This window comes from Colias philodice, chromosome 20 (assembly GCF_061535455.1).
Source record: "Colias philodice isolate Cphi_HAF_F1 chromosome 20, ilColPhil1 Martin Lab GWU primary, whole genome shotgun sequence".
NCBI lineage: Eukaryota > Metazoa > Arthropoda > Insecta > Lepidoptera > Pieridae > Colias > Colias philodice.
The window spans coordinates 8,516,712-8,531,565 of record NC_143105.1 but is presented as its reverse complement, the minus strand read 5'-3'; the positions used below and the strand labels follow the sequence as shown (position 1 = coordinate 8,531,565).

The 14,854-nt window shown below is 35.3% G+C and overlaps 1 protein-coding gene and 1 long non-coding RNA gene across 3 annotated transcripts in view; both read left to right on the top strand.

Moving 5' to 3' along the window:
• LOC149479596 (uncharacterized) overlaps positions 1-14,854 on the top strand; it is a 186,543-nt gene that overhangs the window by 170,112 nt on the left and 1,577 nt on the right. The gene's annotated exons all lie outside the window — the stretch shown is intronic.
• mtg (mind the gap) overlaps positions 1-14,854 on the top strand; it is a 53,685-nt gene that overhangs the window by 37,254 nt on the left and 1,577 nt on the right. Inside the window, exons 2-7 of one of the 2 annotated variants that reach the window (XM_089708068.1) lie at positions 6,073-6,195; positions 6,625-6,764; positions 12,477-12,792; positions 12,979-13,312; positions 13,824-13,998; positions 14,348-14,573. In XM_089708068.1, the coding sequence (XP_089564194.1) occupies positions 6,073-6,195; positions 6,625-6,764; positions 12,477-12,792; positions 12,979-13,312; positions 13,824-13,998; positions 14,348-14,573 (1,314 nt within the window). Of the gene's footprint in view, positions 1-6,072; positions 6,196-6,624; positions 6,765-12,476; positions 13,313-13,823; positions 13,999-14,347; positions 14,574-14,854 lie in introns of both variants that reach the window. The other variant, XM_089708067.1, reaches the window with a different exon arrangement.

The window sequence follows — 14,854 nt, the reverse complement described above, 5'->3', positions numbered from 1 at the left end:
GATATTTGTAGAGTATTTGTTAAAATCTATTGATCAATATTTGCAAAGAGACTTACCACCTTCTATCAGCATAGCCCTGAAAGATATATTTCAAAAAACGAAACCGACAAGTTTGTGAGTTAAAATAATATAAAAACTGCGAAAAAATATGAAATATTATCTATGTATAAACTGTGTTACGCAAACGCAGTAACAAAGAAACACATAAATAAACATAAAACATTTCGAAAAAAACAAAACAATGAAACTAATAAAATGTAAGATAGGAGCCGGGTGTGGTCACTCAACCGGACCTTGTGAAATGGAAAGTGACCCGCGATCCGCTATGTTGTTATATGTAAATGGATTCATGACTAAATATTACATAAATTTAAATATTTTTGTATAAGAAAATCATTATTTAATATAATTTTAAATATAAACGTGAATAAATTTATTTAGGTTCTGATGAGGTAAAAAGAAAAATTCTCTTATTCAAAATGGAAAAGTCCACTAGGTATGTTATATATTGTGTCGTATATTATATAGATATCTGAAAAGTTTCCTTATTAATTACATTTTTGTCTTCTCTTTAACTTAACAAGATCAATACTCTGGAACAAATTTAGGGTTTATCCATTGCTTACATATTATCTACCATAGAGTTTCTGTGATCTGTGTTATCTACTGACATATTTTTAAATTACCATTTAAAATATGAAATATATCATGTCTCCTCATTAAACAGGTACTCAATTATTATTACAAATAAAGGAAACTTATTTTCCCCTTTGACAAATCACTCAACGCACAAACAGACAACAACAATACCGTATTTATTGGTAATTCACCATACAATAGTGGGATTTCACGGCAATTTGCGACGCACATTTGTGGTATCTATACACCGTTACAAATTAAATCTAAATCGTTATTGCTAACAATTTATTATACATATTTAATTTCTAGGTTTTACTTGACTCTATATTATGTTCTATACATAGTATAAAAAAGCCTGTGTGCTAAGCACAAGTCTCAGAAGTGAAACTTCTTTGCCAAAATTCAAAGACACTAACATCGTCGCCTTACTCCATGACGTGACCTTAAAATTTTACTCTCAAAGAAGTTTCATTAAAAAAAAAATTATTTTGTGCCAAAACTATCAGTTATATATATGAAATTATAATTAATTCTGCTCCCTATAAATAAGCCTCAAGTCCATCAATAACTTTTGATCCATGACACGAATATAAACTATTTAAATACAATTCATTTCTTTGTTTTCGAGTTAGTGACTACCCTCCACCTACTTGGCTAGGTAAAAAGTATTATCTATTGAATGTATGCAAAAATATGTACACCTTAGGCCCTGCGCAGACGACAGACTATCCGTGACGCACTTTTTAGTCTGTGAAAATAGAACCTATGAAATTATATGCAGTAACGCACACGACGCGCAAAAAGTCCGGCACACAAAAAATCCGTGTAATTCGGGCAGACCGCACCGCGCCGCGGCGCGCCGCTCCGCACAAAAAGTGTGTGAAAAGAATTGAACGTTTGCTTCAACGCGCGCTAACGCAGACTACGGCGCACACTTTAGTCGGCAATCTGCATTTGCTAGGGGTGGACGTAACGACGAAGATGTGCGTCGTGTGCGTTGAGTCTGTGAAAAATCCGCGACCGACTTTTTGCGCGCCATGCAGACTTTTTGTGCGCCGCAGACTCGATCGCACAAAAAGTGTGCCGTCTGCGCAGGGCCTTATGGTACACAATAGTGCTCGTTAACATTAAAAAATTAAATCTAAAGTCCAGCGCTTCTTTTGTAGTCTATAAAAAGTCTTGACATAATATACCTCTAATATTATACCAATAATGTGCCAGGATGCGTAGCGAGGAATGTGTTTGAAAATAACCAATAGCATAGTTATTATTCTGTGCCAATAGTATCGCTTCAAATGCCAAAATCTACAAACTTCAAACTAAATGAAGCGATATGATTGGTAATTTTCAAACAAATTCCTCGCTATATATCCTCGCACATTATTGGTGTAAAAGCACCCTTAAACTGAGGATATACGTAGGCAAAAAAAAAAAAACACAATACTTAGTGGAACATGTTTAACAAAACTTTTATGGGGTTGTATGCCCAAGGATCCATCTATTGCTCGACGGAAATTTTAACCATTTTCTGTTTTTTCATGAGCTCCTAGTACATAGACTGACGTGTCCTTATGTATACTTTTCCTCGTCTAAAATAAACTTAAAAATGCACATGAATTTAACGTTAATTTCTACTATGTATAAGCTATATTTTAATACAATGGTTAAACTATTACATAAATTATAATATACATTAGATAATTATGTTAATAATAATCACCATGGGTAAAATTTAATTATTTCATGATTAAAAGAATGAAATAAAGTCGTTAATGCAACAATTACTGAGTAATATTTTCTTTACAATAACTTGTTTATTGTTTAAAACATTAGACAGGCGTATAACAATAAGCATAACGTCAGGTACCGTTAGCAAAACGTTATATAAATAAAAATTTACTATTTTGCTTCACATTATTTCTTCTTTTTTTTCGTGCCACATCCCAGTGAGAACGGATTCTGCCTACATTATTTCAATTCTATTTTATACATTACAAACTTGATGACCAATGTCAAGCCAATATCATATTTGCAAACAAAAATACAAATATGAAATATGTAGACATGAAAATAATTCAAACTAATGTCCCAAAAACTTGAGAACCTCTTCCTTTTTTGAAGTCGGTTAAAAAGTATGTCCAAAATTACTTACATACGATAAATGACAATCAGAAGATCCAATCATCAAAAGAAAACCGCAGAAAGAAACATAAAAATTCCTTCCAAATCTCGTCTGCTATCCGTACATGCCTTTCTCTGAGCATCCGGTTATAACCGGTCAGTGTGATTCAGAATCGGCAGGTCACTTGTGACCAGTGAAAGTGATGTGACTTATAAATGGTTATGGACCTTAAATTATTGTTACTGTAGAACATGTTAAAAGGCTGTAGACAGGCAGATTGATAGTGTTTTAGTTTATATTATGCCTGATTACAAACAATTTATCTATAGAAAATGTTCGTGATTCTTAGACCTAAAAATCCTAGTCCCAAGATTCCTAGAAATAATATAGAAGATGTGCAGTTAACAGAATGCAAATTATGGAAATTAGCAGACACATACACTTCACATTCTAATGAAATATCTAATAAATTTAGCTGCTTAAAAAAATGCGTCACATATGAACCAAAATTCAACAGGATATCAAAATAAATATAATCCACTGAGAGACTATGGAATATTCGGGAATGTCACATACTTTCCCCTCATATTCGAAACTGCATATGCAATTTTATCGGACGCAGGCCGAGTGTATCGCCTGCGTGCGATCATGCTGTCATGAAGGTATGCAACGTGTGTGATGTAGTAATTGCTTTGAGAATTTCTTTATTTTCTATGAACGCAAGGAAATATATGAGAAACTAGTGGTCCGCCCCGGCTTCGCCCGTGGTTCATATTTCGCAATAAAAGGTAGCCTATGTCCTTTCTGGTATCAAAATATCTCCATACCAAATTTCATGCAAATTGGTTCAGTAGTTTAGGCGTGATTGAGTAACAGACAGACAGACAGAGTTACTTTCGCATTTATAATATTAGTATGGTAAATTCTTCATCGAAAGTATCGAATTCATGCCATTACGAAATATTAAAACTATAACGATAGTAGGTATTATTAATTATTATCTTCTGGATGCAGGTGTTCATATAGTGTCGCGGAAGAATTAGAACCTATACCAATATATTTTTTGGGATAAGTTTGTTCAGACAAACTCTTTAGCTCTATAATACAAGAGTATACATCCGAAACATTATAGAAACATCCATACTAATATTATAAAATAATGCGAAAGTAACTCGGTCTGTCTGTCTGTTACTCAATCACGCCTTAACTACTGAACCAATTTGCATGAAATTTGGTATAGAGATATTTTGATACCCGAGAAAGGACATAGGCTACTTTTTACCCCGGGACATAGGATAGGTTTTATCCCGGAAATCCCACGGGAACGGGAACTATGCGGGTTTTACTTTGATTGCGCGGGCGATGCCGCGGGTAGAAAGCTAGTATTTTTATAAACAAGCGTTGTTTTCCATTATTGCTTAGTAATTTTAGTAATGACAAGTATCAGTGACTAACTTGTACTAGAAAATATTTTGCTTTAATTAGCACTAATAATAATTCCTGATCACACGCAAATATAAGTGGCTAGTTATTACAATAAATAATCTGCTTAGACTTTCTATTACGCATTTCAAAATATGTTCATATTTAATTCTTGTTCCGTATACAATCTATCTATTTCTATGATCTCTCTACTAACATTAACAAAATGTTGGTATGTCGATATTACTACAAAGGTATTTGAAAAATTGTTACAATTTTACAATAACTGGCGCAAGGTATGTTTCAACAAATTGCATTCATTTGAAGACCATTCAATACACAATAAAGGCACTTTCTGTTGGTAATTGTTTATCGATAGTTACTGAAAGGTCCCAAATCAAACTATTTTTCAGAAATTTTCAATAACAAAGCTATGCATTCAAGCTTATCGATTGAACAAACCTAAAAGTTTGATTGTTATTCTTACCTTTAAATTGCAGGTTTCGATCTAAATTATAAGTGATCGGATTACAGGACAAGTTTATATTAAATAGGTGCTAGAGAGATATTCGTTACATCTTAAATTTAAGATTAATGAAAAGTTCCCACCAAAATCAAATATGTTCAGTTTTGTTTATATCTTCACCCAGTATCTAATTTTTAAGTATTCTACCTAAATTATTTCAAAATATGATCATTGCAATACAATTTGTACACTTATTTTTGTATTTTGTAATCCGATTAGACAATTTTTAGGAAATCAAAATTTGTAATGCGTTTGAAAGCAGATTTATTTATTATTTTATTACTAGCTGACCCGTTTACAGACACATCAGTTAAGTTCCATTTACTCCAAATCAGTCACAGTTACAAAATATTTAAGTATAGAATATACATGTATGTCTAAGCTTTAATATATTTATGGTTTCTGAGTCAATCTCCATAAACGTGTCATCACGAATCTTAAAACAAAACAACATCGTAGGTGTGGTAGCGGCCATATTGAACAGGACGAGAAATCTAGGCCAATGTGGTATCCTCTGACGAAATTATGGCGGATGATAATACTAATTGGCCTATTAGAAAACGGTTTATTGCTTACTAAGTATAGTTAGTGATTTTATGAATAGGTAATAAGTTAACTGTTAAAGGTGGTTCGTTTTTGAAGGTTCGGATTGTTAGATACTGTTTTGGAAAGTACTAATACTTTATTGTTAATTTTATGTCTTGTTATAACTGATAAAAAAATATAAATAGCAGTTCATAATTTTAAGCACGATTATAGTGAAACTTGATAAAATGTATTTTCAATGTTTCTTTACTGCAATACATATAGGTACGTTTACGATGTATGCCCAAATGGGTGTTTTTAAAAATCTTAAATCTTTCCCATCTATTATAAAATCAATGCCATAAATGTTTCACCTCAAAATGCCCAATTTTGTAATAAAATCATTGCCATAAACTTATAAAGTGTACACGTAACTTTTCATACCCAGAGTGTCAAATGACCTTTAAAAACCGTTTTATTAAATCATTATTTTTGTCACGCGATTCTAAAGTTGCGAAATTTGTTGGTGCTTATTGTTTGAAATCACTTAAACGACATAAGAGTCTGTAACGAGGATGCAACGAAAATTGTTTATACAATGTGATAATCGTAATGAAATTATAATTTTCGTGTTTACTTGCCCAATACGTTTGGGAAGTAAGACTTTACAAGTTGCTTTTGCTAGAATAAATTATGCCAAAATATTATGTATCCTTGTGATAATTTCTTTCGATAAATTGGAATTCTATTTGTTGGACTTAAATAGTAGATACAAGACGATTTTAAATTTTATAAAAGTTACATATTTATTTTTTAACAAAATATTCTTTTGTTTCAGATATAGTAAAGCCGCTCTGCGTATTAGAGTCAGATTTTGGCTTCAAAATAAACTGCGCTTTCAAAAAGTCCGGACTGTTTAGGGTACGAAACCTTGGAGGCATCAAAGCTCATGCTAGTTTAGGTAAGTCGTATTTATGTAATACGCTGTTAATATCTCTCTCTGCTAATAAATTTTTACAATTTTTTTTAATAATAATTTTATATAATAAAATATCCTTTGAGAAAGGTCACACTGAACAAAAAAATCGTAGGATCTGCTTTAATATATTTTTTAACTTATTAACTTTATGTATAGTCTGGAACAATATACACATCACTAAATAGTAAATACATATTAGGTATAAAATATAAAACGAAGCCAATCGGACTGTTCACAAAAAACTAAAAAAAAAAACTACTGTACTGATTTTTATTCTGTTTTCACTCGAATAAGATATTTAAAGAAGATAATTTGTTAAGTTTCAGATTCCACTTGTGCATTTTTTTAAGCATTATTGTTATGCAATAATAACAAAATAAGCTTAACTTGATAATGTGCCATAATTTCCAGGGTTCAGTCTCGGCGATGAGCTCGGCTTCGACCAGTCACTAACCAACCAGGACCCGAGTAGACGGAGGTCAGTCAGTATCAAAAATGGAGCACCTAATATCCTTGTTGATACTACTAATCGACCGGTGGCTAAGCAAGAGGTATATTAATTATTTTATGCAGTTTTTTGCATTATACGAAGTTCTATCAATTTCTGTAAATCGAAGTACCAATTTAGAAGTAATTCGAAAAGAAAATATTATGTAGTTGAATAACAATTGTTTACACCTTGTACGCGGCCCCCTACCAGACACTTTTTTTTTTTTTTTTTTTTTTTTTTTTATTCTTTATTTTTCAAGGGACTTTGTCGCTTAGCGACCACGTCGTCCCGTAAATTCCATTAACAATCAACACTTAAATATAAAAAATATAAGTACAAACTACAGTAAACAATGCAATCAATTTTGTAATCCAACATCGGTCAGTCTGACCAGCACCCGCACCTCTGCCGACGAGGGACAAGTGAGAATGCTGTTCACACAACCGACATTGTTAATACAGCGGAAGACATTATTTTGTTGTCTAAATTGCGCGTTCCGAACACACTCCAAGAGAATATGCTGCACATCTTCTACAATACCACAATCATTGCACAACGGAGAATCGGCTTTCTGCATTAAATGTGCAAACTTATTCGATGGAATATGTCCCGAACGTAATCTTAAAATAGTTGTCAACGTCCTCCTATCGCATACAATCTCATCAAGCCATGGGTACCGAGGTACATGTGGTTGGATTGTTCTGTGCCAAATTCCTTTCTCCCGCGATCGTTCATCAAAATATTCCTGCCAATCGGATAGACATTTATCCCTCACATATTTAAAATGATCCGAGTACAATGGAGCGACCTCCAAGGGTACCCCATCTATTGCTGCTTGTTTGGCTAATAAATCAACCTCATCGTTCTCTTTGAGCTGAATATGAGAAGGGATCCATTGTAAGATTACTTCCTTATTATTAGCTTTTAAGTTCAAAATTAACTCTAAAATTTTATAGGCAATCGGTACTCCTCTCACTTGAGAGGCACAGCGAGCCAAATGTTGCAATGAGCTTTTAGAGTCAGTTAAAATGACAAAATGTCCGAAATTTAAAGATTGAATATAAGCCAAAGCTTCCGCGATAGCAATCAATTCCATATGCATAATGGATATCTCTGAATCAACTTTGAACTTAAGGCTGCATCCAAGAAATGAATCCAACACGGCCGCACCACCACTACTTGCGCATTTAGAGCCATCAGTGTAAATTTTATGATGTGCTCCATATTTATTAAGGATGAATTGGGAACAAATAGCCTCAAGAGTACGATGATGGTAAGTGCGTTTGGCACGATCTACTGACGGGATGGTATCTGAAATAAAATCCTGAACATTAATATTACTAACCCAAGTGTCCATCGAGAACATCTCAAGTCGACCACAACTCTGTAAACTCAACGAAGATAATCCGGCTTGCGATCGAACAAGAAGGGGAAGCTTTTTATTATTCCAATACCTTGATCGACTCAGTGAAAACAGTTCATTTAGCGCCGTAGTTGCTAAACTATTTTTACACGACCTACACTTTAGCCAAAACTTCCCCGCCAGATACCTTCTTCGAATAAACAGAGGAGGAAGACAAAGGTCATTCTCCATAACATGAATAGGGGTACTACGTATATAGCCACCTATTACACGCAAAGCCTGGTTTTGAACTTTATCCAATTTGAGCAATGTACTTTTAGCTGCATTATCATATAAAAAACAAGCGAAATCTATTCGGCTACGAATGAGAGAAATATAAAGCCGTCTTATATGTTTTTGATGAATCCCCCAACCGGGGCCAGCCAATACTTTCAGAATATTAATATGCCTAGACACTTTAACAACCATCTCCTCTATGTGTTTTTTCCATCTTAAAGAACAATCCAACCACATGCCCAAATATTTGACTACATTCACTACAGGTAACAAATCGTTATCAAAACTTAAATCTACTAACGTTCTATTAGTTCCCCTTTTGAACACACACACTTTACTTTTTGAAGTTGAAATTGAAAGACCCAAACTATTTAGAAAATCAATAAAAATGTTTCCCGCTGATTGCACATCCTGTACAGCACGAAACAAATTTTTATTTGACGCAAATAGAACAAAATCATCGGCATATTGAGACATTTTAACACTCTGAATACTTTTACAAATTTGATACGTGGCAACGTTAAAAAGCAATGGTGAAATTGGGTCGCCTTGAGCTAAGCCCCGTCCGGTAGATCTCGTCACAACTCCACCCTCAGCTTCAATCCTGAGACGCCTTTCACTTAAATACGACCAAAGATAATTACAAATTTTTGACCCGGCTTCTACCTCATCTAAAGTTTTTAACAAAGCACTTATATCCAAGTTATCATAGGCACTTTTGATATCAAAGAAACAGGCTACAGTTGCAGCGCCTGTTGAAAAACTGGATTGAATATGAGACACAAGAAATGTAAGACTGTCAAAACAACCGCGAGAACGACGGAAACCAACAACACTATGGGAGAAAAGATCATTCGATTCAAAATGCCATTCTAGCCTTTTATTTAGAATTGAATGGAAAATTTTACAAATGCACGATAATAAAGCGATAGGACGAAATGCAGGCGGAGTATTGACTTCGCAGTTAGGTTTAGGAATAGGAATTATCTTTGCTGTACGCCATTGGGAGGGCACAAAACCAGTTAATAAAAAGGCATTGTATAATTGAAGTAATAAAAGCTTCCCCACCATCGGTAAGTGTCGCATCATTGAAAATGAAATGTCATCACACCCCGGGGCAGTATCCGATTTTTTAATAGAATTATTTAGTTCTTGAATAGTTATTGCTGATTCTAGTTTAGTATTCCTGGACGAAAAGGTAGGTTGTGCAGGGCACACATACATAGGCGCTAGATTTACAAGTAAAGCCTCCGCCCTATCTTTACTTACCATGTATCCAGTCGATCTAACATGATGCCCTTTAAGCCACTTCATTTTACGCCACATGTCCGAAGATGAGGTGGAGTGATCAATAGAAGTACAAAAGCGCTGCCAAGATTTATTCTTTGCGATCCGAATAATTTTTTGAGCATTAGAAATCTTTTCTTTGAGTACGTCTAGATTTGCAGGAGAAGGACAGCTTCTAAAAATTGACAGAGCTAAACGACGTTCAGCAACCGCCTTTGAAACTTCTGCATTCCAGTAGGGTTTAGGTTTAAATTTATCACAAAAGAATTGGGGTATTTTCTTATACGGAATTAGTCTATCAGCAGCAGATACCAAAGTATGTTCAAATAAATCATAAAAGTCTTGTAAATTTGAGGGAACATTAAAGTTATTAAATGATTGTTCTAAAAATAAAGTATAGGCATCCCAATCACAATTATTGAAATTCCTACGTTTAATAAACGATCGTCTATCATATGTGGACGATGACAGCTTTATAATTAAATGGTCACTTCCCAATGACTCGTTAGTGACTTTCCAAGAAAACAAAGTTGCCAAATCTGTAGAGACAAAAGATATATCAGGAGTGGATTGTTGTAGAACACCATCAACGAGCCGCACTCTTGTAAAGTTTCCATTGTTTAGGTAAATAAAATTATTATCTATCGATGCATTCAGAACCTGTGCCCCTCTTTGATCAGATTTATAAGACCAACCAACATGGTGTGCATTAAAATCACCCAGAATTAAAGTTTTACCACCGAAACCAGAAAACACATAATCCCAATCATTTTGAGAAGTCGGGACAGTAGATGGGCAATAAACACTCAAAATATGCTCAATATGCCGACAATTAAGAATTTTAATATGCAACAATTCAATACCAACATTCGAACTTTGATGACTACTATAGATACACTTAACAGACTTATGCGTGAGAATAGCTACTCCACCATAACCATCTATTCTATCGGAGCGAAAAATGTTATAATCTGTTATTCTCAAATCAGACTCACGCATAAGCCATGTCTCGCTTAACACAGCAATATGAATTTTTTCATGATTAAGTAAAGATTCCAAACTAATGAGCTTAGGGCGTAAACTTTGGCAATTCCATTGTATAATATTAATAATGCTAACACGATCGTCATCATCCATTATTTTTTAATGACTCAAATAAATCTTCAATTGAAAAACTACTCACTACCTTAGATATAATCCACTGCGTGCACATTGTAACTATCTGATGAATTTTCTCGTCAAGTGATTGTTTACTAAATGCGACCTTACACAACTTGGCCAAGAGGCGAAAGAAACTTAATCCTTCCACCAGTTCCTTTCTACCTTCCTCACTTAGTCTTGAAGGCTGTGGCTGTTGTTGTCTTTGAGGTGTGTGGTCTTGGATATCCATTTGTGCTGAAGATATATCCTCCATCGAGGGAAATGGCGTATCCCGTCCAGACATGGCATTTTTCTGTCTCCTTTGCTTCCGGCGGATACCAATATTTCTCGATGCAGCTGGCTGGGGGGTAGCAAACAGATGAGACATTAGATGTTCATTTTTTTCACCCACAACATCTTGATTCTCCATAGTGTCAGGTAAAATAGGGGGGGTAGGTTCGGGTAATTCTACAGGTAATGGGCTAGGAGGCACGTAAATAGTAAGCGCTTTTTTATAGGTACAGTTAAATTCTGACATTATCTCGCGTAATCTTCTTTCTTTTTTAAACACCGGACAAATTTTTTGTAGTGCCATGTGGTTACCAGAACAGTTAACACAACAGAATGATGTAACTGTACAGTTTTCATGGTTTTTAGCACACTTAGGGCAAACAACTTTCTTAAGAGGGCACACCAAACGCCTATGGCCAAACTTCCAACATCGAGAGCACTGTGTGACAGAAAAAACATAAGGATCCACATTGATACGTAAGCCATAAATGGATACATGACTGGGAAGAGCTGACCCTTTAAAACACAGTCGGATAGCTTCGCACTTCTCCCAAGAACTCACACCCTTGTCATTAAAATTTCTCTGATTTAATCTCTTTGCAGAAATTAATTCGATGTTGCTTGATATATTACGCAATAATTCCTCCTCAGAAACATCCAATTCAATATTTTTAATCACTCCATATGACATCCCCACCTCAGATGACCTTTGACATTTCCATCCCAAATCTTCAAAAGCCTTGCACTCGACAAAACGCTTTGCAAATCTCTCCTCCTCGAATGTAATGCTCATTTTATATTGTAATAAATATTTAATACGACATATACCGCCAATCTTATTTTCACTGAATAAGCGAGCTAATGTGAACTGTTTAGGTAACACAGAACTGCTTGTGACAATTACTTCAATTTTTTCCTCCAACTCGTTTATGCTGCCTGCACGTACAACTTTACGCTTTCTAGAAACAATATTCCAATCCTCCTCCGACGAATTCTCCTCCCGTATCCTCGACCTCTTCCTATTCACATCCTCCGTTCCCATATCTAATACATCACCGCTTTCAATAATACGTTCCTCCGATCCGCTTACATTAATCTCCGCAATATCAACACCACCAGCTTCGCCCGTATTGTCTAAGTCATACGGCTCGTTTTCCATAGTGCGCTGACTCGACCCGGCCGCGGGTCGAGCCGTGCAAAGAAGTACGTACGAAGATAAGACAAAGCTAGTACAAACACAACCAATCAGAAGGAATGCGAATGCACAACTGTACCAGACACTTAACACTACTAAACTACGGCCTACGGGATATAAACTAGTAATAATAATACCAGTAACAGCACTAAACCGTAAAATATAAAATTCAGAAGATACTTCACGTACATAAAATTAATTATTAAACTTCTCCATTCCAGAAACGTGGCAAACAGAACCGAATTATGATGCGCCCTGTCCCACCTTCAGCGCGCCCAAATCAAGCCGCTATGAACAAACTGTCCACTCTTCACAAACGCGTCTCCACTACAATGCAACCTATTATTGTGTCTGGATCGACCGCTCAAAACTTACCTAGACCTCAATCAACTATCACTATGGCGAAACCGATGCCTATGGGCGTCCCTCCCTTCAGGCCTCTTCCTCCCAAAGAAGAGACCCTCAAAGTACTGCCCATAGCCACGAGAAAGACCTACACGCCTCTCCAAGTACCTCAATCCTCCGGAACTTACGAAAGTGAGAAACAACCCATTTTACACGATAACGTATCAAAAATGGTCTCGCAAATGAACCCTTACAAATCCACACAAACTAACATTAATCCATTCGTTCCGATGCCACAAGGCCTATCTATCATACCCGCACCAAACTTCACACCTAACACCTATAATTCTGTTCCAAATCCTGTTTCTAATTTTGTAGACCCCGTGCCTCAGCAAGTGCAAGATATAGCGTACTATAACACGAAGAAGGTAGACGACTATAACAGTATCAGTGGTTACGCTGATGATACGACTTTGAAGCTTAATAAGGAAGACATAAATGCCAAAATTGCTGAAATAGCGAAGGCTGGGAACATTTCTATGGAAGCAGTAGAAGCGGCTATTGCGTTACGACAACAGCAATTATTGAACAAATACGCTAATATTCCGGTACCGACAACCACAAGTACTACGACCACAGAGGCTCCTATTGTATTTGAAATGCAAGATGAACCGGAAATTATTGTTGCCCCTGCTCCGTCTAAACCTAAGAGGTATTTTACATAAGGGAATATTTTACATAATAATAGGAACATTAATTATTCTTTCTCTTATTATTTACAACATAGGGTTAAATTATGCTATTACTTCGACATTACTTTGATCAGATTGGTCATAAGATTCATTATTATTTTTTAATCGAATGTTTGAAATTTAGATGTTAATCGACAATATTCTTGAATGGCTTGGTCTTCTTCCTATTTTTTCCTTGTTTAAAAAAATAGTTTTTAAGATTTTTGAGAAAATTTTTATTCTATAGATAATTTTATAAAGCATTTTCCTGCCTGCCTTGCCTTTTTTTATAGTGGGGAAATCTTCCAAAGATACCCACGGCCCCCGGGGAAGGAGCCGTGGGTTATGTCGGATTCTTACCGACTAAAACCCCACTGTGTTCCGTCGAGCCGCATTAATGATGGGGCCGCGGGTATTGGTTGTAATTCTTCCGTGACCCTGCCTGCCGTGCCTTAAAATTAAATATTAAAAATATTTCTCATGATATTCCAGAAACCCCACAACAGGCAAAGTAATGAACGCTCCCAGAGAATACTACCCCGTGGGTTACGAAAAGAATTTCGATGATCACTTCCAATCTAAAGTCGATCTACCGGACACCAACTTCCACTGTGGTGATCAGAAGTACTTCCCTGGGTTATATGGTGATGAAAACCTTGGATGCATGGTGAGGATTTTTAATTGAAATTGTAAATTAATACAGAATTGATATGGAGCATGTTAGCTTAAAATAATATGTTGTGTTGCCCAGATAAAAATGCCTATAATTCATAATTATTTATGAGCTCCTAAAAAGGTTATGGAGCATGTTTAGTCGTTATTGATATATTGTAACAAATTCTATTCAGTTCTATTCAACCATTTTGGCATCATATAACATCATATTACAACATTCATCCTATATATACCAAGTTTTTAAGAATTTCCATCTGAGCCAATCGCCAATTTTTACGTGTTTTACTTTGTTCATGATTTATTATTTTTTATAGTTTATTATACAAAAAATATTATTCTAGGTATTCCACGTATGCGCTTTAACCGATGACGGTCTAGTAATGAAGTCCTTCCTTTGCCCGGAATCCACTCTGTTCGACCAAACCATTCTCAAATGCAACTGGTGGTTCTATGTAGACTGCAAGAATACACAAGCGTTATATGATACGAATATACCCGTGTCTAAAAGTTATCAATTGATGAAGGCTTTGACGTTCTTCAGTTCGTATAAAAAGGAGATGGAGGATGGTGAGATTTTTTTTTAATAATTATGTTGAATTTATATTTTTGGTTTTATGACATTCAAATGCTTTATAACTATAAATTTATAAAGAATAGAAAAAAAAACTGAAAGAATAGAATAAATTTGATTGCTCTGGCGGGTCACGAGTGGCTGAGTTGGTCAGGCATCCGCCCCGGTATGGCGCGAAAGGATGCGGGTTCGAGTCCCGTCTCGTGATCGAATTTTTTCTATTCTTTATAAATTTATATAATAATTTTGTTGTTGGTTGTTCAGGAATACCTTTGTA